This window comes from Mandrillus leucophaeus, unplaced genomic scaffold (genome assembly GCF_000951045.1).
Source record: "Mandrillus leucophaeus isolate KB7577 unplaced genomic scaffold, Mleu.le_1.0 Scaffold851, whole genome shotgun sequence".
Lineage (NCBI taxonomy): Eukaryota > Metazoa > Chordata > Mammalia > Primates > Cercopithecidae > Mandrillus > Mandrillus leucophaeus.
The window spans coordinates 87,654-111,203 of NW_012109264.1; the positions used below are offsets into that span (position 1 = coordinate 87,654).

The 23,550-nt window shown below is 43.3% G+C and overlaps 1 protein-coding gene across 2 annotated transcripts in view; it reads left to right on the plus strand.

Moving 5' to 3' along the window:
- The first annotated feature begins 2,328 nt into the window (after positions 1-2,328).
- Positions 2,329-23,550, plus strand: part of ADCY8 (adenylate cyclase 8 (brain)) — a 283,450-nt gene continuing 262,228 nt past the window's right edge. The window contains exon 1 of one of the 2 annotated variants that reach the window (XM_011968626.1): positions 2,329-5,375. In XM_011968626.1, the coding sequence (XP_011824016.1) occupies positions 4,416-5,375 (960 nt within the window). In that variant the 5' untranslated portion in view covers positions 2,329-4,415. The remainder of the gene's footprint in view (positions 5,376-23,550) is intronic. The other variant, XM_011968627.1, reaches the window with a different exon arrangement.

Here is a 23,550-nt window from a genome sequence, read left to right on the forward strand (position 1 = left end):
GGACCTAATTCACAATATTACTGGAAATGATTAAATGGGACATTTGTAAAAGATCTTAAGAAAGAGTCTGACACCTAATAGGTGCTAGATAAATTGTGGCTAACATTATTATTATCTTATTATCTCCATGTAAATTACAGTTGCTAGAAGTTGGTGGATATGGGCCCAAGGAAGTTTTTCCCTTCAGAGAGCTCACTGTTTCATGGGGAGGAGTGACAGATACATAAGTCAATGGCTAGTCCCTGTGTAAGGGACTGTACTAAAAGTACCCAGAACAGATTATTAAACAGAGAAGGAAGTCATTAGTTCTCCATGGGGATATCAGAAAAGTTTTCAGGCAGAGACAACATTGCTCAAACTTTGAAGGATGAGGTAAGCAAGTATGTTCAAGGAGGAATACAGGGGAAGAGGAGGAAGTTGTGTGCAAGACGACATTGAGTTGTTAAAACGCTGTCCTCAGATCACAGTAGAGACCCTGCCTTAATAAATATGCAGAGGATAAATGAAAGCATTATGAAAGGTCTATCATAGCTTCAAAAGAATGTGTTGACTTCTTTTGATTTCTTTCTTTCTTTTTTGACGGAGTTTCGCTCTTGTTGCCCAGGCTGGAGTGCAATGGCGTGACCTCGGTTCACTGCAACTTCCTCCTCCGGAGTTGAGGTGATTCTCCTACCTCAGCCTCCCGAGTAGCGGGGATTACAGGCATGCACCACCACATCAAGCTAATTTTTGTATTTTTAGGAGAGACAGGGTTTCATCATGTTGGCCAGGATGGTCTCAATCTCTTGACCTCGTGATTCCCCTGCCTCGGCCTCCCAAAGTGCTGGGATTACAGGCGTGAGCCACACTGCCCAGCCAACTTCTTTTGTTTTAAGTGGTTCTTAATCATTTGGTGGTTTGCATATTCCAAAAAGCTTCTAAATATTTGTGTTGAACCAATGCTGTCATTCAAAAACAGAATGCATCTTGGGCTGAATGGCACTATGTCATCCCAGCAAGAAGAAGAGCATTGGAATCTAATTGTGTCATCCATGTTCTTATTTTAAAACAATCTACGGTAACACCCTTCCAGCCAAGAAACATTCAGTCAGTTGAACAGATGTGATGTGTTCTCCCTGATGCATTAGCTTCAACCTCTGAGTTCATGAAATTCTGAGTTTCTTTCTGTAGCATGCTGTGTTCATTCATCAGCCTGAGTCATTTTATCTGATTGGGTCCAATCTCCCCCCACTTGGCCCGCCTCCTTTTGCTGCTGAATAAATCATCCTGGGAGCTGTCCAGGTTGGAGAAAGATTTTCATAGGAAAGTTCCAATTGCATCCAGCCCCTCATTTATTCAGACTGAGTCCTTAGGGCCCCAAGGAGAAAGAACTGAGAAAATAAAGAGATGTCTTCCATTGCCAAGTTTGCTAATATGGTCATTAGCACAGATGCCGTGGGGCAGTGCTCACACAGAGAGGACACAGCTCCCCACACATTCTGGTTCAGGGTCTATAGGACAGCCCTCCCAACTGTGCTCCGTCTGGGTTCCCAGCTCAAGTCAAGGGACTCATTACCCACCCGAGTTCCAGTAGGGTGAGGCTGATGAGTTCAAGGAATTCAGGAAAGAAGAAGCAGGAAGCATGTCTTTCACAGGAATGTAATTCCAGGGATTATTTCATTAAGGGCTAGATAACTGCAACACAGAGTTGTTTGAGGTGCTTTCATCCTTAACTTCCAGCCCCATGGGATAGGCCAATTATTCTGGGAGATCTTTAGAGTTAACACATTAATTCATCTACAAGCAGAGTTAAAAGTAGAATCAGCCGTCTATCTATTTAAAGTTGAGCGTTTCATTTTGGCTTTCTGGAGGGATGGTAGAATACAACTTTAAAGGACTGGAATTAGGGGAGTCTTTTCCATGGAGTGAACGAAATTCTAGAAATCTACTGATTAGGGACTAGGGGAAATGTTAGAGGATTCTTTTGTCTTCCTTTTGGAATTCTGTGTGCAAGGCAGGTGACCCGTTCCGGGTTTAACCCGAAGTCCAAATGCGTGGGGGGAAAAAAAGAATTAAAAAGCAAAAAATTAAATCCCGCGTTTCTGGGACACGGCCGACAGAAATAACCCTGGAGACAGTGTCTGTGGTTGGGGGTGGGGAGATCGAAATTTATTTTTCCTTAGGACAGGCAGGAGGGAAAGGAGCTTCTCTTCTCGCTCAGGAGGGACTGAGGGGGCGGCAAGGCAAGGCGGTCATTCGGGCTTTCATGGGACGCCACGGGGAGCCGCGAACGCGCCCAGGGCCTGACGTCATTGGCCATCAGCTGACTGTGCTCTGGGCCCGGGCTCCACCGGCTGCAGCCGCAGTCTTGGTGGCGGAGGTGGTGACCACCACCGCTCCTCCACCTGCATCCGGGTGCGGGACTGCGGCGGCCGTGTTTGCCCGGCAAACCCTGCACCCCCGGGACGCGGCTCATCGGGCGTTAGCACCGGCACTAAGCTCCCACCGCGCAGCGACTTGGTCCGCCGCAAGCGCCACCGCAGGCTTTGTCCGCGAGCGCTCGGCTGAGCCTGGGCGGGCGGGAAACCTGGCTAGGGCGAGGCGGGACCCCGGACATGCCTTTCTCCACGTCCGCCTCCTCGACCCTTATTGTAAGCGGAGAAACTTAGTGTGTGAGGCAGGCAGGGGAAGTCCCCATTTTAATGTCCCGTACCCTTCCCTCTGGATCGAGGTAGTAAAGAGGCTCCTGTAGGAAACTGACTGCCTCTATGATTGCGGCTTCTTGGGGGATTTTGCGTTTAGCCCGAAAGTTGGCTTTGCCAAAAGACGCACGGGTAGGAAGGGCGGAAAGGAGACCCTGTATTCCGTCGCGCTGGGCTCTCCGAGCCCGTGGGCAAAGCGGCCTACGAGTCCTGGCTCCGCACCTGCAGAGGACAAGAGCCAATGCCTAAAAAAGAACAGCGGAGGAACCGGTTGGCGCGGCCAGCTGGAACGCTGGATCTCAGCGCGCCCCGGGAAGGCCGGGGGCGCCCGCCCGCCCTAGCCCTCAGTGGTCCTCTCCCACACCGGCCCGTGCGTGCCGCTTTCTACAAGACCTGGGGCGTCCTGGCCAGATCTGGGTGGCAGGTCCCTCCGCCACCCCCCGCCCGGTTCCAGGGGCGTGGCTTGGCGCGGGGGCGGGTTTAAGTCACCGCGGGTGTCTGACCGCTCTGACAGGTCTCCAAATTCCTCCCAGTAGCCTGGTGCCCGCAGCGCGTTTCAGAGCTCCAGGGTGGCACGCGGCGGCGCTTCCCTGGATCCAGAGGCGTCTCTGTCGACTTCCACTCGGCCTCGGGCCTCCCTTCTCCTCCAAACCTTCGCTTCATCCGCCAAGCTTCGGTTCTCAGCCTCGGATATCCGCACCGGCGGCTTCTCTTCGTTCTCAGAGCTCTTGGCTTTGGAGACCTCCCCACTTTTTCCTTCCCCCACCTCCTGCTCCTCCTAGCTCCGAGCCAAATGGACTCCAAAGAACGAAGTAAAGGGGATGGGAACTGTGTGCTGCGACCCTTCGAAAGCACAGCTGAAAGCGTGGACCTCGTCTTATAGCTCAGGCTGGGACCCTGGGGCGAGAGTCCCCGCACCCACTCCCGGAGGGATGCTTCTGGCCAGAGCCAGCGCTGCGCTGTCAGTCCTTGCTCCGCAACTAGGAACGAGCCTAGGAGGGAGCCTCAGCATACCCCTTCCTTAAAATTAACTATTTGGTGAATTGTTAGCGCCGAGGCTACCACCTCTCCAACCCTGTCGCGGGGCGCCCCGCCACCTCACCGTGCCCCCCTCCTCCTCCTTCTTTGCCCCCGCCCCCAGCTCCGCCCCTGCTCCCCATCCCGGCGCAGTGGAGTTCTCCGAAAGGCGATGATTCCAGCCACATCTGCTAACTTCGCACCCATCGCTGCCGCCGGTCACCCCCGGCCAGGACCCCTGAAACCGCGGAGCAGTGGGCGTCCAGAGCCCAGTGCTGCAGCCAGGCCCGCCCGACGCGCAGCAGAAGCACGGCGCCCAGGCTCCTAGGCGTCTCTTGGAGAGCAAAGGCTGCGCCAAAACGCTGAGCCTAGAACCAACCAAGGAGCCTGAGCCCAGGAAGGGGCTGCGTGGCTCAGAGCGCTGCGGCTCCTGAGGACAAATAGCCACTGCCGCTGCGTACCCAAGCTGCGCCGGCTGGCGGGAGAGCAGCGCGCAAGGACGCGGAGGTCCGCCGCAATCTTCCAGGTGCCCTTTGCCCCTGGGCACAGTATGACCTGACCTACAAGGAGCCCTGGCGCAGGGCTCCTGCAACGGGACAGCCTAGGATAGAAGGGATCGCTGCCAAGCTCCTACCAGGTCGCCTTCAAGTCTTTAGGAACCTCCTCCTCCGGCTGCCTCCCCAGAGTTCTGCGCCTCCTTCCCTGCGGCCCAGCGCCATGGAGCTCTCCGATGTGCGCTGCCTTACAGGCAGCGAGGAACTCTACACCATCCACCCGACGCCCCCGGCCGGCGACGGCAGGAGCGCCTCCCGGCCGCAGCGGCTGTTGTGGCAGACGGCGGTGCGGCACATCACGGAGCAGCGCTTCATTCACGGGCACCGGGGAGGCAGCAGCAGCGGAAGTGGAGGCTCGGGCAAACCATCGGACCCTGCGGGCGGCGGCCCCAACCACCACGCGCCGCAGCTGTCAGGCGACTCGGCGCTGCCCCTCTACTCGCTGGGCCCTGGAGAGCGAGCGCACAGCACCTGCGGCACCAAAGTCTTCCCGGAACGCAGCGGGAGCGGCAGTGCCAGCGGCAGCGGAGGCGGAGGCGACCTGGGCTTCCTGCACCTTGACTGTGCCCCTAGCAACTCGGATTTCTTTCTCAATGGGGGCTATAGCTACCGAGGAGTCATTTTCCCCACCCTGCGCAACTCCTTCAAATCTCGGGATCTGGAACGCCTCTACCAGCGCTATTTCTTGGGCCAGAGGCGCAAATCGGAAGTGGTGATGAACGTGCTGGACGTGCTGACCAAACTCACTCTCTTGGTCCTGCACTTGAGCCTGGCCTCGGCCCCCATGGACCCGCTCAAGGGCATCCTGCTGGGCTTCTTCACCGGCATTGAGGTGGTGATCTGCGCCCTGGTGGTGGTCAGGAAGGACACCACCTCCCACACGTACCTGCAGTACAGCGGCGTGGTCACCTGGGTGGCCATGACCACCCAGATCCTAGCAGCAGGCCTCGGCTACGGGCTCTTGGGCGACGGCATAGGCTACGTGCTCTTCACGCTCTTCGCCACCTACAGCATGCTGCCGCTGCCGCTCACCTGGGCCATCCTGGCCGGCCTGGGCACCTCGCTGCTGCAGGTCATCCTCCAAGTGGTCATCCCCCGGCTGGCGGTCATTTCCATCAACCAGGTAACTCCTGCCTGCCTTGCATTTGTTTCCCCTCTAACTTCCCCGAGTTATTAATCATATAGCTTCCAGAGGGCCAGGGTTGCCTCACTCTCTTTAAGTCTCCTCCTTCAGTCTGGCACAGTGCCTTGCACCTAGGAGGTCTAAAGTGTTAGCGGAATGCAATCTCTTCTTAAAGTGGAACTCAATGACCTCTAAAAGTTTCTACCAACTCTACCCTTCTACTCTGATTCTATGAGTAATTCTACTCTGACATCAGCTAAGAAAGTCTGCTTTCTGCTCCTCATTCCCCTCCCTCAGGGTCCGCAGTCTCTGGAGCATGAGACAGAAGGGGAGGGGAAGCATCCAAATTTAGAAGGTGACCCATTCCTTAACAGCTCTCCTCAGGAGAGTCGCAGCAGGGTGTCTAGGGGGCTCTGGGCTTCAGAGTTGGGTTTTTCCACATCTCTAAGCCACAAACCCTCAGTTCTCAAAGGAACATACATTTGTTAAATACATACTGACTGTCAGTGCTGAGTACTGTATGTGTTATTTCATCCGGTCCTTCAAATAATCCTATGACACATGGTTTTCTCGGGAATTTTTTATTGCCTTGGTGACCGAACATGATATCTTCTCTCATGACAGGATGCGGCCCCAGTGCTTTGAATAAACCAAACTCAGTAATTGGGGGTGGCAAAGAACGCAAGTTTTGATTAATTGGAAAAGAGCATTTTGATGTAGATGGTGTAAATATTATATTTAGGTGAAATCTTGTTCTTTAGGCATCTTTCTCTCCTTTCTCCTTCTTTTTTTTCTATTCTTCCCCTTAAATATGGATATGCTGATGTGAACACAGTTCACATTGTCTCTGGGTGAGAAGGCAGACAATGTTTCTCTTGTTTGAATTTACTAGAACCAATAGATAATTAATGGCATGGCACTGTCTTTGCAAAATGTATGGTAGGTAACAGGAGAGTGAATTTGGGGGTTCTCAAAAATAAGGGAAACATGTCAAGTGAAGTATTTTCAAATAGATGACTGGTGTGACATGCATGGTCAGGGGGCTGCTTTGTGTGGGCCTGCCCTGTCCTTAGCCTCTGTATCATTTCTGCTGCATTAGCAGCTTAAAACTCCTCTTCTTTACGGTTGAATTTGAATAGATGGTGCTTAGAATAAACAGGCACAACCCCACTGAAAATTGCTCATGATGTTTAGGTTGCCAGTGCTGTTAGAGTGCTTCACCCATCATTGGCCTCCTGGACTTCTGGTCAATGTGGGATCCTGTCTCTTCTCCGATGGTTCTGGATTCCTTTGCTCAGGTGACTTATCTGATTGGCTGCTTTTACAGTGCTTTCTGAAGTATCTCTGGGTAAAGCAAAGACTACATAAATTACATGCCTGTGATTATCAGGCATGAAATGGAGAGATGAGAGACTCTGAGTAAGGGCTGATTGACTGAACTTTTTCTTATTAAAGGCAATAATGAATGTGTTATCACAGTCACCATGAAACTTTATATCCACATATAACAAATAAATCTTAATCTGGGAAGTGGAAGTCAAATTCTTTGGTATTAACTATTTCTCAGTTGTGTTTACATGAAGACCTACATGCCAGTACATCTAAATCTACTTTCTTCCAAGCTCTCTCATTCTCTTTTTTTATTTTCTTTGTTGTATACGTAGACATTAGCAGATCTTTTCTTCCCTGTCTTCCTCTCCTTCCTTCTTTCTCCTTCTCTTTGCCTTCTCTTTTTTTCACCTAACTCACTATGAGTTGTTTTCACGATAAAGCATAGCTATCTGATCATGTATAAGAAACTCTATGTATTATAACCCACTGCTTTTCATGCAATAGCCTTTCTCAGTACGCACAACTAGAAAATTTAATAAGTAAGTTAGGAATAGTATTTAGAATAACACATCCTAAGTGGCAAATTATGAGTGTTTTCAAAGTTCTAAGTATAGATATCTTTTTCTTGCCAAGTGAATCCAGAAAGTAAATTTGGCTCCATATTTGTTTTATACTCTACTCAAATACTACCAGATGGGAGAAGATTAAAAATAACCCCCAAATGTCTTCCCACCCTCATCTCATCATAAACAATTCTCCACTGTGAAAACCAAGGTCCTGATGCATGTAAACCAAGTTCATTCAATTTTTTGTTTGGGTTAGAATTATAGATAAACTACGATTTCATAGGTTGAGTCACCTGTTACCAAAACTCTAGAGGAACAACCAGAGCGCTCTCCCCTCACTTCAGTGCTGAAAGGGCCTTTAAAGGTCCTTTGGCGCCCTCTATGGGCTTAAGAGTCTTTCCTAGATCTTGCAGATGGACAAAGTAGAGAATAAATCACTTTTTATAAGAATCTGTGATTTTTAAATAGGTACTATTTAGTTTTCCATGTCTAGTAACATATAAGGAATGCTCAAAACCTGCTAAACACTTCTTAGAGCAACTAGAGTAAAATCCTAACTGCTTACCACAGCATGCTTGATTCTCTGAACTAGTTGCTTCTTCTCTCTCCAACCATATTTCCTTCTCTTCTCTCTTCTTTTCTCTTCATTAGGCTCCAAATACGCCATTCATTTTTTGCCATATTCTAAGCTCTTCCTAATTGTGAGTCTTTTCACCTGCTACCTAGAGCAATTTTTCCAAAGTCTTTATAAGACTGGCACATTCTCATTGTTCCAGACTCTCAAATGCTACTTTCTCTAGTAAATGACTTGTTTTATTTTCTCCAGAGCACATCTGCTATCTGAAATTATCTTATTTGTTTATATCTACTGTTTGTCCCCCACACCCTCACAAGAATGTAAACACCATAAGGGCAAGGATGTTGTCTATCATAAATAGCATTTTATCCTCGCCTCTAGAAAAATGCCAGACATATAGTAGGTATTCAACAAATGGTCACTGAATGAATAGATAATTCATCATATAGGAAATATTATAAAATATCCAAGTGCCCTGGTGTTGTGTCGGTGAAAGCTTTCTACACACACACATCATATGCGTGCAAGGCAGTCTTACACATAAACATCTTTTAAAGAAGTCAAAAAACTATAATAATCCTTTACTTTGCACAGTATTTTACATGTAACTAAGCACCTTTATGCGCATCATCACATCTAATGATGAAAAATAGATGGTATCATCCTTCATTTTCATTTCAGAGAAAAAAATGACAGATTCCTAGAAACGTTACAGTAATATCCTGAGGATCAGGAACCTAGCAAGCAGTGAGGACAGAATTCAAACCCTTACTCCAATGCCAATTATTCTTCAGAAACCCTCTAGTGATTATCTTTCTAAACACGTAAGCATTTGAAACTATTAAAGAGTGAGGAGTACTTCTTTTACTAGTTAAGAGAGTAAATTCTGTATAGCACATGAATAAACATTTAATGAAGAAGTCATAGGGAAATTATGAGAGAAAAATGAGTGAATTGCTGGGAATAGGCTCATTGTAGCTAACTCATCATTCTGCTTAGCTGGATGCAAATCTATCAACTAAAGGCCATAAACACTGGAATAGCATCTTTCTCCACATTAATCTTCATTCTCTTTGGTAGGATGGCTAATGTTTAACTTAGAATTATCAAGAATTAGGAAACAAAAATGAGAGTATAGAGTTAGCGCACCTTGGCAGCTGTTTCACTTCATTGAAAATGTCATTTTTGAAAGGAACAAATGAGCCAATGATTGCCTCCCTTTAATCTAAGCTATGAGAATCTGCTTTCCCTCTTTCTACCCTGAAGGAAATGACATCTGTGACTTGATAGGGTAGCAACCACACTGCAAATCTCTGCAGACACCCTATAAGAAGAGACAAAGCCCTGTGTTCATTGAATCACCATTTGCTTTCCACTGCGGATACAAAATGGAACCTAAAAGGGGCCACTCAGGAAATTCCCTGCCATCAGCAAAGAGATGGTTTATGTTTTCTCTATTCAATTAACACACTACAAACATTGACTTCCCACCCAACAATGAGATTATTGTCTAGAGCAGACATAATCACCCATATGTTTTCTGCATCTGGAGTGGCATTGGAAAGACTGAGAAACTTTCAGAAGGTTCAAAACCCAGTTTGAAGGGTTCCTTCTATTTCACTCTGACTTAGCTCAGCTATAGGTAGCACTAGGGCTACAATCATTTCTTTCTTATGAAACCGCACCCAATTCAAGTTAAATAAGCCTCAAACCAATAATAGGAATACCTTGTCCAGATTTCCCTAAGACACTGATTTACTTTTCCCACATCATAAACCAATTGTTTGTCTCACCAATTCGATTTATCCACCAGTAAATTCATTAGAAAATGATGTTATATATGTAAATAAAGGATTAATGATAAGATAATATTTGCTAGGTTCTTTCACAAGATAGATAAATTCTAAACGCTATTGCTATAGCTAGCATTTTACTCTATTTTAATTGCTGGTGACAATAATCTGAGTTATCTTACATTTGAAACTCATCTCATTCTCATTCTTTAGCTCATTAGTGATAAGATGGTGGAAATCATTTAGTTATTGGAAAACTGAGAGGCAGTAATATTTAACCAGAAAGATCGCTGCATTATGGTTCCCTCTTGGGGATTCTAAAATGTTACAGCTAGTGGCTAATTAGTCTTCTGTACCTCTTGGTGAGATAGATAAGCAGACTTGTCAGAGTGGAGATGATTTCTCCAAGATAACTGTACAATCAAAGGCAGTCAGGTATGCAAATCCAGGTTACTTAGTGCTCAAGGTCATGCTGTCAGATTTAAATTTCTCATGCAACATCTTCTTTCCTACCTTTCAACATCCTATCAAACAGGAGAGACTAGAGCCAGAAAAATGCTAAAGAATGATCGTTAAACTTGAATTAAAATGAGGGACATTTAGCCTACCATTTGACTTTCAAGAAATCCTTTAGGGGAAAATGCTTTTTGGGTGTATGTGCTGGATAAGATAGTGGTGTCTAGTATGAGTAGGTTGGGTTCAGGAGGGAAGCAGACTTTGTATGTGACTTATATACACATTTTTGACCACTTAAATGAAGGACTAACTTCACAGTAAAGACAACATGAACATAATAAAATTACCAACTTCTCTCCCATCATTTATACAGTTTAAACATTAGATATTATACGTTCTTTGTGTAAGTCTAAGGTTCTTTGTAGCTATCTCAAATCAAATAAAGGGAATCCTGTGACTACTTAATGTACAACAAATGGCATGTAATATAAATCGTTTCAATTTGGTAGTTGGTATCAAGGTACGTACTCACTTGAGAGACATAAATATCCATTAAATGAGGATGACTGGAATCCAATTTAATGTACCTCACCAGTTATGGTGTACATTTCTTAAGACCCCAAATATCTCCATTTCTGTACATTTTTCTTTAGGAAATTCATATAGGCTTTACAAAAATAATGGCAGCTTTCCAGCATGTCTGAGAAAAATGCCTTTCAAAAACTGATTTGAGTGTCAACCTTCCCAAGAGATTCCTCTGAATGCCGAGAAACGGATATATTCTCCCTTACTTGTGAAAGATTCCCAGAGATTCTCCTTTTTCTTTCTTTCTATTTTTCTTTTCTTTCTTTCTTCTTCGTGTGTGTGTGTGTGTGCTTGTGTGTATGTGTGTTGGTGGAGAATGGGCTTTGCAAAGGATATCATAATGACGGCTGAAATGACCAATTAAATCCCTTCAGCCCTGGCCTGTAGACATCTTTGCCCTGGAGTTGCAAATAGGCTTGTTGTCTCTGTATTTAGAGAGAGTTGTAAAATGAATGTGTAGTGTGTGCTTTGCAAGATTGAATTATGAATTTGTTTTCCTTCATATCTGGTAATATCACCTGACTGTTATCAGCAGGTCAGAGCATAATTAGATTAGAACTGGGAAGATGGGGAGGACTTTGCTTCTAGAGCAGCTGCTACAATGTCATGCTAAGTAGGACAAATGCATTAGTCATATTTATACTTTGATGATTGATGGCATTTTAAGAGCTCATCAGAAATGAGTGAAACCAAGCAAAAAAACGAAAGATTTTTAAAAAGAGTTTATTCCATATTCAGTGCTGCTAGCAACATTTAATCAGAGGACACTACTACAATCACGCTGATGTGACACTTTACTGTTGTCTAAATATGTCTTAAGATGCTAATTTATTCATTTCACAAGTGTGTCTATTTAAGTTGATTCTACATGTGTTTATTTGCAAAACACAGGAGACACTTGCAACATTCATCTTAAACCTTTCCTCTCAGCACCAAATAGGTACAATATTGATTGTCTGAGAGACCAGTAGGCCCAGATTACGCAGTTGGACAACATAGCAGTTCATTTGACTTATCGCTTCTGAAGTGTGTTCTTGGTTTTCTCTTTGGGGCAGAATTAAAGTAACAGAACATGAAGGTTGGTGGCAGTATTGAAGGTTGCAAAATTTCTGTGATACATAGGTTTGAACCACAGCTAGTAAAGGAGTGGGTTATGTAAAGAATTTTCTTCCCAGGATTTGTGTGGGGCTTTAGTTGAGGAATGCTGCTTCAGCCAGCCACAACAGAGCAGGGAAAGCCAGTATAATCTTCCCTGCACTTCCCCAGGAAATGTAATTGGATTTACACACTCAAATTATATCATATGAGTTTTGCTTATGAAGGACTATTTTAAGAAGTCAGGTCACTTAAGCAGTGCTTCGGAAGCCAGATTTTCTCCCTGCAAGATTTTTTACAGTCAGCCCTGTGGGGGAGAGGAAGAATGCAGACTAGATTAATTAACCATGGAGATGCCAGACATTCCACAGGAGGCCTAGGCACATTCTGGTACGCATAAAAGCCACCTACCAGCAAATGCCACTATGCCACTACCTTCTCAATAAGAGAACAGAGCTTATCTGACAACGTGTTGTAATAAACCTATGTTTGCTTGTTTTTTGATCTCTATGCATTGGACTCTGAATGTGCATGTATATAATTCGATATCTGAATTTCATTTAGCTAGATCATACATTTTAAAATATGAAATACTTTGTACTTTATAGCTAGTGGAGCTTTCTATCCCTTTCACTCTGTTTCCTGCTTTATATATCTAAGCTCAAGTGTACTAATTGCAAAATGTCTTTGAAGCACAAACTTCCCCCAAATTAGGGAATGATAAAGTTATACATGGTGAAGACATAAGCTGGACATGGAAGTAAATCACATTAATATTTTGGGGTTTCTTGTTAAATGAGTAATGTTTTTACAACTGCCATTTCTATCTACAGTGCCAGTGTAAAAATTTCACATAAAAATGAGAAACTATAACCACTTCATTTTGTAAACAACACATCCTTGTTCTATGTCAGCTGATTTTTCAGTTGACTGGAGTAAACCATTTCAGAATCTTTTCTTATTTGTGTGTATGTATGTGTGTGTGATTACATGCCGAATGCACAAGATTGCTTATAAAATAGAAACTATTAAGGATTAGAGAATGCATTATCAAAGTACACGTATTTCTTTAACTCAGACTATAAGGAGAAGAAATAAGGGCACAAAAAAATCTAACAGAAGCCATCTTATAGTGCCATAACAAAATACCTGAGACTGTGTAATGTATTAAAAATAAATCAGAAATGTATTTGGCTTCTGGTTTTGGAGACCAGGAATTCCAAGATTGAGGGATCATATCTGGTGAAGGTTTTTTGTTGCAATGTAAGATGGCAGAAGGCATCACATGGGCATAAAAGAACACGAGATTGAACTCAAAGCCTCAAACACTTTAAAAATCAACATTAATCCTTTCATGAAGGTAAAGCCCTCAGGATCTAAACAACTCTTATTAGGCCCCACTGTAACATTGCGGATTACGTTTTGAACACATGCTTTATGAGGGGCACATTCAAGCCATAGCAAGGACCAAAAACAGAACACGAAACAAGGCAGAATACCTCTGGAAGGTCTGAAGATGGAAGGGATATAGAAGGAATATGGTGACTGTCTTTAAATATTTGGGGTTCTGCCATGACAAAGAGACTGGTTATTTTATGTGTGTCTCCTTTGGAATGGAATTAATACCAATGGATGGCCATTAAAGCAGGAGAAATTCTAATTCACAAAAAGGTAAAGTTTGGTAACAAACAGACCTGCCCAGGGCACTGCTTTTTGAAATGATGAGCTCGTTGCCATTGGGCATTCTCCAAGGAAAAGTTGTGCAACAATCCATCAGAGATGTAATCAAGGAGATTCCTATATAGTGATCTATATATCTATTCCTATAGATATATAGGAATATCCTATGTAAGGAGATATATAGATATGTATTCCTATAGAAGGAATCTCCTTTATTATATCCCTAATGGATTGTTGCACAGCTTTTCTTCAAGGTCAGTTGAAAGTCGTTGGCTGCATCTCATGTCATCATGGTTGCTTTGCAGGCATGGAAAAGTAGAAGACAAAGGGCAAGAGGCCAAAATGGTAAAAGGGCATAAGCCAACTGCATCTGTGCCCCTTTGAGGAGTTCCCCTGGGATCTCTGCCCAACAAGACCTCGTTATCTTTCAGGGGCCATAATTATGATACAGGACCATTCTATCAGCAGGAAAGGATGGCAAAAAATGATTTTTCTGGGCTTTAAAAGATCAGGATTGCATTAGAATGAAAGGTAGAATAACTATTGAAAAGATAAAATTTTCAACAAATATTTGTTGACTGCCTGCTGGGTTTTATGTCCTAGAACACAGCTAGGTACTAAGGAGATAAGGTTATTGATGTAATGGAGCTGATACTTGGATGAATTTGGGTAAGGAGTTTGTGACTCCACTGCAGAGGTTTGGTTGGAGGTTTGTACCTGACTCTTAGAACACATCTGGTGCACGGGATTCAGTGATTCAGTAAATATTTTACACAAATGCAAGACTTGGGTTCTTTTAACTACAGACCTCTAAAGTATGAAACATCAAAGCTGCAGTGGATTTCTTTTAGAAGTTACATGAAAGGAAAGGTCAGACTCCAGAAGAAGTAGTGGAAGGATATGGATCTTCCTCCCTGGTGAAGAAAAGAAGAGCGTGTAAAAGGACCCTGGGATGGGCCAAGAGATCAGTTGTCTGAGCATCACTTTATCACAAACAGAATGTGTCACAAGGCTGGTGACCTGCAGACATGACAGGAGGGAGCATGTGCAGCTCTGGGAACTCATACTCACTCTGTGCTCAGAGTGACTCCAGCTGAAAACTGAAGAGCTTCCCTGAGACTCCAGGCAACCCATCCCCACACAAACATGGGCAGACAGTAAGTTTAGGCAAGGCTCAAAGTCCCTTTCCTTGGCACATTGCCACATCCCGTGTTTTCCTCTATCAGAGCAATGTCATAAGGTTCTCACATGCCCACCAGACTATGAGCCCCTTGAGGTCAAGAATTGTATCTTACCCATCTTTGTGTATCTAGCTGCTAGCCTAGTATCTGGCACATGGATGGTTCTGAATGCCATATTTTAAATTAATGGAATGAACGAATAGTAGGTGACCATCTCCTTCCTTCCCCCAGTCACCCCCTACTCCACCCCCACCCCCACATACATATCGTCACAGAATCATCAACAGGGAATGAAAAACTGGCTAGAGAAGAGAAATCAGTCTCTCTGTCAATACAGCAAAAGTACACCAGAAATTATCCCATGAAACACTTTGAGCAGAAAGCTGCCGCTGAGTTTTGCTATACATATGCATATACATATACATATTAGATAATGTGAAGAAAAATTCAAGTAATTATCCAGATCATTTAAGTTAAAACAAAAGTTATGGGCCTGAATTATTCATGGGTATTTGTCCATTACCAAACACTTTAAATGGATCAGGCCCATCTACTCAAAATAGAGTCCAATTGCTAGCAAATGCATCACCCTCTTGTTCTCTTCCCTCTTTGTTCTTCAGCACCCTGGCTCTGAATCTCTATACCCAGCTCTGGAGTTCTTTGCTTTTATAGCTGCAGTCCTCAACCTTTTTGGCATCAAGGAATGGTTTCATGGAAGATCATTTTTCCCCAGACTTGGGTGGGGGATGATTTTGGGAGGATCCAAGAGCTTTATATTTATTGTGCACTTTATTTCTGTTGTTATTACATTGTAATATATAATGAAATTATTGTACAACTCACACCATCTTTTCCTGTAGCTAGATGGTCCCATCTGGGGGTGATGGGAGACAGTGACAGATCATCAAGCATTACATTATCATAAGGAGAATGCAGCCTAGATCCCTCACATGTGCAGTTCCCAATAGGGTTTGAACTCCTATGAGAATTTAATGCCACCGCTGGCCACTGATCTAACAGGAGGCAGAGCTCAGGCGGTAATGCAAGCATGGGGAGTGGCTGTAAATACAGATGCAGCTTCACTCAATTGCCCTGCCTCTCACTTCCTGCTGTGCAACCCACAACCTGCTGTGCAGCACACTGGAAATCACTTCCTGGGCTTGACATCTCAGTGGTGCCCCCTTCTGGTTGATGCTCACCATCTGACTCCATACAGGTGCAGCTGTGGGAAGGGGGTACTCCCACCCTTCCATTGGACTCCTGGTGCTCCATACCAGAGGGGCTGGTCAGCCTCATTCCTTAGGGGAAGATATTGGACAAAGCAGGTTGACCTTGCCGTGTCTAAAAAGTGGATAGTTGCTAAGTCCACTGTTTCCTGCAGCTTAAAACCTGTCACATAAAGACCATATTGCACCCTAACTATACCAGTTTATCTGCAGACTTCTACCAAGCAAACTAAGTCTGATTTCAGGGAATGGAACTCAATGCAGTTAACTAAAGCTGTCTTTATAAAGTCCCCAAAAAGGTCATGAGTCTTTTATGTTTTCAGTTCATTTTTTTTTTCTGCCGGTTAGTTTAAGAAACAAAATCACTCAGAGCAAGCTAGTTTTCCTCTAAAGTCAAATCTCCCACACCCTCATTCATTGGGTGAGCCTTGCCAGCCTATTGGTGGCGGGTAGTTTATTTGAGAATGAGTTCATGGCCCCAGGTGGTCAGCGTGCAGTGACTACAAAGTCTCTTCTATTTACGAGACAGAGATATTGCCCTTGGCTCTTGCCAAGTGAATTATAACATGATATGCAGCTCTTTGGGCCTGGCCTAAGCCATCTCTGCCAGAGAAAAGCTATGCCAATGGACAATTAGAGATATTTTTGAAACCATGTAAGTATGTTTCCTTAAAAATGTAGAAAACACACATTCTCCTCCTGTTTTTGCTATGGGTTTTTCACAGCAACTTTGGCCAAATGGCTTTAGCTTCTTTGGGCCAAAATTTCTTCATGTCTAAAAGAAGGATATCTCAACACTCCCGACCCAGTTAGACATTCCTCCTCTAAGGGCATGGCCCTTTACCTGCCCATTTATCCTGTCTCATTTTGTAGTGCTATTGGCTTCCACATCTTTCTCACCAGCTGGGCTGTGAGCTTCACAAAGTCTGGGGTGGCATCTGGGTCACTGTTAAGTCTCTACAGCATAGTGTAGTGCTGGTTATGTACTCTTCTTTCTCAGGTGCCTTCAGGTCTTGTTTTTCAATTCACCTCTTCAATGTTGAGGCTCCTTAAGTTTTCATCCTATGCGACTTCCCATTTTCTCACTCCACACCACTCCCTGGATAATCAAATCCCTCCCTCAGTCAACAAGTATGTATCTGTGTGCTGCTAACTCCTAACCCTGTAACTCTTCCCCAGTTTTATTTGCAAAGCTTAAGACCTGGCAATCTAGAGACCTACTGGATACCTTCATTGAGGCAGCCCAACCTCAACAAGTCAACAATTGACTCCGTCCCACCTGATATCTACATGAAATTCTGATGGTTTAGTCTTCCGTTGCTGGAGTCTGTCCACAGCTCTCTATCCTGCTCTTTCTGTTCTAGTGCAGCCCCCTGCCCAAGATTCATCAAGCCACACCATGCTCCTCTGAACCACCCTCACACTCCCCAGTGGGAGCTTCTCCCATATGCTAGCATTCTCACCACATCACTTCGCTGGGTAAGTTCTACTGTTGAACCTCATCACCAGTTTTCTGCATATTCCATGCTGGTTTCTGCCTGTGTGTGTCTTCTAGGACAATTGTTTACCCTCCTTGTCTGGCAATATTCAAGTGTCACCACTTCCTGGAAGTCCCTCTGTACCCCTTCTCCGGGACAAGTGCCTGCTTAAGAATAAGTGGGGTGTGTTGAATTGGAGAATTGTGTTTGTTTGACTTTGATAATCTGAGCTCATGTTAGGTGTTTAAGGAAAGGAGGGGCAGAAAGATATGCAGAATTTGACAAAAAGAATGAGCAGTCCTTCAAGCATGACTCTTTCAATGAGAGAGGACATGTATTGGAGATTGCTATATGCCAAACTTACACACTTCACAAGGAAAGAAAAAAGCATAGAGTTCATAGCACAGAATGTGATTCAGATTCAGACTGCCTGGGATTGATCTACCATTTTTTCATTTTATGACACTGTCAGGAGCCTCAATCTTTCTGCACCTCACTTTCTTCAGCTGTAAAATGGGAATAATGATAATAATAACTCAGAAGGTTGTTGAAGAGACGAAATAATACACATGGAGTATTTAATCAGAACCTGGTAAAGAGGAATCAGGTAATACATTTCATTTGATTTTATAATTTAAGTTTTAAAACAATCACCCTTTTTCAGTGAGTTCTCTGCCCTAAGCTGACAGTTTCTGGACTTCACCTGGCTTAACCCCTGCATCCTTTAGACCAATGCTTCTCCAACTTTAATGTGAATAGGAATCATTTGGAGATCTTGACAAAATTTGTATTTAGGAGGGGGACCCTAGATTCTGTGTTTCTGACAAGTTGCCAGGTAATGGATGCTTGCAGTCTGCAGATCATAATTTGTGGGAAAGGCTTTGGAGTTTGGCATAGACCCCACCGTCTCTTCAGTGGGTCTCTGCTACTCCACCAGGTGGATTTAGATCTTGTGCTCTAATTCACTTGTATTATTGAACATTTAGGCTTCCATAGCAATATACCATAGCTGACTGGCTTGTAACAACAACAACATTTATTTCTCATAGTTCGGGAGGCTAGGAAGCTCAAAATCTAAGCACCAGTAGACTTGGTGCCTGGTGAGGGCCTGCTTCCTGGTTCACATGGCCATCTTCTGACTGTGTCCTTGTGGGATGAAAGAGGCAAGGCAGCTCTCTGAGGTCTTTTATCCAGACACTAATCCCATTCATGAAGGCTCCACCCTCATGACACATTCACCTCCCACCTCTTAATTCCATCACCTTAGGGTTAGCATTTTAACATATGAAGTTTGGAGGGACACAAACATTCAAACCATAGCAACATTATTCCATCATTCATTAATGCATGCTTTCATTTAGCCTCATATGGCAAATATTTATGGAGTACCACAATGTGCTGCATGTAGGCAGTAGGCGTGCTGTAGTGAGGAAAAGAATCCAGGATCCTGCTATTAAAGAGATTATAATCTAGAGCTATAGACAGTCATCATCAAATAATGACCTAAATAAGTGAATGATTTCAAACTGAGTTAAGGACTTTTAAGGCACGTTTGATGTGGGGCCATGATTAGTTAGACAAGTGAGGCATCCAGGGTGCAAAGCTTACAAGAGGCACTTGTTCTCAGGGGCTGACCCTGCCCTTGTGCAACCCTGAGAAGGAACAATTCCTGAAATTGTGTGCTCTAGGCATTCAGCTTGCACTCATTTCTATTTAAAAGGAGAATCCTGACTAGACCTGAGGTGAGGAAATTGTTCTTAATATCTACAGGAGGAATTCATGTTAGCAGGGAAGATTGGAATTATGTTTTATTTATTTGTTTCTACTGTTAAACAATGTGCTCTTTGAGAACAGAGTCTGTCCTTTTGTATATCACTGGAATGGACACTGGCACATCACGAGGGAATCTCACAGCAGAAGTTTGTTGAGTAAATGCCTGAACAATAGTATTCACATCAGTATTGCTGCTTCCCTTTTTATAGTTGAGGATGCTGAACACAGAGTTGTTATAGCATTTCCCTTTGGTCATAAGGTGAATAAGAGATTTCATCCACAGCTCTCTGATTCCAAAGCTACCCTCTAGATTTGATGCTCCTTTAAGGCCACTTTATCTCAATAAACTATGCTCATTTCAGAGGCAATAAGTTAATAAAGAAAAAGAAAAATGAAATGTGCCTTCCAAATTGTAGCAATGTTTATCATGACAGTTCTCACTATCATAGATAGAGCCAAGGGGATAGCACACTGTATTGAAAACAACAACTGAATAAAGGGTCATCAAAAGACCCACCTCAGATTTTACATACAAAACAGTGCAACTTTCTTCAAGCCACTCAGCCTGTCTTGGCTTCAAAATGAGTTTCTGACAGCTCTAAAATTCTATGACTACGAAATGATTTCTGAGTTTCCTTACAGCTCTAAAAAACTTTATTCCATGAGTTATAATGAATGTGAATGTGGGGATTGGTATGCTTTCCTCATTTATTTGCCTCCCAAGATCAGATAATGACAGTTCTTGTAGAACACATAACTTGTTGAGGTCTTTGACCTCTGAGATTCTTAAGAAGAGAATAATGAGTAATGATTGAGCAAATACTGAAAGAATCTCTCACTAGATGGCATTTAATATTTAATTTCTCCTGGTGGTTTAATTACATTGGCACCATCAGTTGCAAATTTGTGTGTCATTTTAGTCATTCAATTTGTTTTGAAGGGACTAGTAATTGTGACAATTAATTGACAGACAGTTGTTTATTTTGACTATCTAATTAGTGACTTTATGGCCCTTGCCTGTCTTTCATTTCCACAATGTGCATGTTACTGTAATCAACAGCCATTTTGTGTCAGTATTACCCAGCCAGGATTGAATTGGACATTTACGCAGCCTGAATAGTCACAACCCGGAGCCTGGCTTTGGTGCATTCCTCTTCTTCGTCTATGGACCCCAGGAAATAGATAAGGTAGCCTGAAAGAACTCACTTAATCCTGCTGTAGGTTAGTCACTGCATCCATAACAAGATGAGAATAAAGTAGCTCCTTTATAAGCAAATGAGCTAATAAATAAGAAAACATTTTGAATGAATATACAGCAGTAAACAAACACTGGGTGGTATTATTGCTATTATTAATTATTCCTGTAACACAGCTGTGTCTGATGATGTCACGCAATGGCAAGCTGTCTTGTTCTGTCGTTGGCGTGAAACTGCCAAACACGAGACAGTGGTCCACAAGGTGACCCCTCCTGTGAATCAGCTGAACAGTGGAGGAAACAAATGGTCCCCCAGACCATTTCTGGCAATAATGAGCATTGCACACTAGAAGCAAGAACTACATTGCAGGATGAGAGGATGTCACTCGTGGACAAAAATAACAATCATTAGGAATCACCTCTTTGCCCTGTAACTAGAACACTCTTATAAGGAAGAGAAGCCATGTTGCTCTAAATGATGGTATGTCTTCTTAGAGCTTCCCACACTGAAGTCTTTTCTTATGTAAAGTTCTTCTTAATTTTGTGGAAGGTCTATACAAATTTTTATTCAACATCCTACAAAAAAGATCTAACTAGCCATGGGTTTGAGGTAATTTGGATGTAAAAAAAGCTAAAAATATCCTTTAAAAATCTAGTTAATAAAATTTATCTCCTTGGGCGTATCTGATGCACATGTGCAGAGTTCAAACTGGGAACTTATCTCATTATCAAACAACCATTAAATCACAGCAAAACTAATCCCTTGTCAATAAAATTGCTAGGAAATATGCAGTAAGATAAATATCAAACTTCTTCCACAAATAGGATGTACAAAATATTTTTAAAATAGTGGCAGCTCCTTTTTCAAACTAGACTAAGCACTAAAATATAAAACTTATGAAAGTGGCGCTGTGTGTTGGCTGAGGAGGGAAGATACACTCTGCCTCTCCTCCTGCAGCACTGCCATCTTCTGCTCTGTGACCTACCAAGGCACTGCCAAGCTTCCACCAAAAAATGTTTCAGAACCACCACTTTATAAATCTCCTCCTAGGTCTTTAGCTGTTGAGGACTTAACTTAGATGTTCCTAGAACGAGAGTAAGGTGAAAGAACACACTCGTATGTGGCAATAACTTATTGGTGTTGATACCAGCATCCATGGGCATTGGGGCAGTAGGGTCTCCTTTGTTTCAGAGTAGCTTAGGCACAGGGCCATGGCTATGAGATCTAGTACTTCCTAGGCACCTACCATATCGGAATCTGCATTATATGGTTTGCACACATCCTGTCCACTCTTAATAGTATTCCTGCATAATATTGCAGGATTGCAATCTCCAGTTTGAAAATGAAGAAGATGAGGATTAGAGAGTTTAACCTGGCTAAAGTCATTCCGATTGTGTGTGGCCAAGTGAGCATTTGAACTGAAGTTAATTTGGCTCCAAACATACATGGGTTCCCACTGACTCTCACCATCACCACCCTGTACATGCTAAGTGGTCATTTAAATAAATGTATATTTACATTTAGTAATTCATATTCCTTCCATCACTCCACCCTCTACTATGTGCTAAACTTGAGGGAAGCAGTCAAATAATATATGTTTTCTACCCTGGAGCCACTTATATTACCAGAACACGAACACAAGAAAGAAAAGTTTATCTGCTGTTACCTGGGCTGCCTCTTGTGTTGGCCCTGCTGAGAGCTGCAATGGGTTTTATACTTTAATGGATTTCATCCCTTTCTGCTAAGAAACTTGAGGAACAGTTCATTCCTTTACCTGGTCTGCACATGCTGCATGTGACACAAGTAAAACTAGCATTTATGGGGAAAATAGAGACATCAAATAATTTAAAGTTCTGATGACTTCATAGTTCATCATCTTTCTTTAAGACCAATCCAAATGCACATCAATGATAGACTGGATAAAGAAAATGTGGCATGTATACACCATGGAATACTATGCAACCATAAAAAAGGATGAGTTCCTGTCCTTTGCAGGGACATGGATGAAGCCGGAAACCATCATTCTCAGCAAACTAACACAAGAACAGAAAATCAAACACTGCATGTTCTCACTCATAAGTGGGAGTTGAACAATGAGAACACATGGACACAGGGAGGGAAATATCACACACTGGGGCCTGTCTGGGGGTGGAGGGTTGGGGAGGGATAGCATTAGGAGAAATACCTAATGTAGATGATGGATTGATGGGTGCAGAAAACCACCATGGCATATGTATACCTATGTCTACTATGGCGTGTGTATACCTATGTAACAAACCTGCACATTCTGCAAATGTACTCCAGAACTTAAAGTATAATAATAATAATAAAAACATATTAGTGTGCACACCAAATGGAAAAGGAAAAGAATCATTACATAATATATCAAAATATGCAGACCAAGCATTTATTTTTACCCAGATCCCTATTAACAAAAACAAATTCCTTTCTTTCCTACTTATATTCCTGAAAGTAATCCAAACTTAGTTGCCCACATAATGCCGAATTACCCTAAATTGTTTTTACATATGTTTGAAAGTGATAAGCCATTTGAGGACATACTTGTTTGTATTAGTCTGTTCTCACACAGCTATAAAGACATACCTGAGACTGGGTAATTTATAATGGAAGGATGCATTGGCTCACAGTTCAGCATCACTGGGGAGGTCTCAGAATACTTACAATCATAGTAGAAAGGGAAGCAAACATGTCCTCCTTCACATCGCAGCAGCAAGGAGAAGTGCCAAGCAAAAGGGGAAAAGCCCCTTTTAAAACCATCAGATCTTGTGAGAACTCACTCACTATCACCAGAACATCATGAAGGTAACTGCTCCCATGATTAAATTACCTCCCACTGGTTCCCTCCCACAATGTGTGAGGATTATGGGAACTACAATTCAAGATGAGATTTGAGTGGGTCCACAGCCAAACCATATCACATATAGAACCAAACTTTATTTTGGGAGGTAATGTGCCCAGTTGCATTACTAGAGGATTTGGAGAAGCATTTAAAAGATGTCTGATCCATCTGGGAGACCCACCTTTTTTTCATCCACCCTACGTCCTTTAGCCATCTTTCTACCTGGTAGACAGATGTCATGACAGCTCCAACAGCCATCTTGGACTGTGAGGAGAGATTGGAAGCCATACAGAAGGATGGTGGGCCACAAAGAACAAGAATCCAAGAACACTGTTGATATGACTAGGCACCATGCCAGCCCTAGACTGCTCATTGCT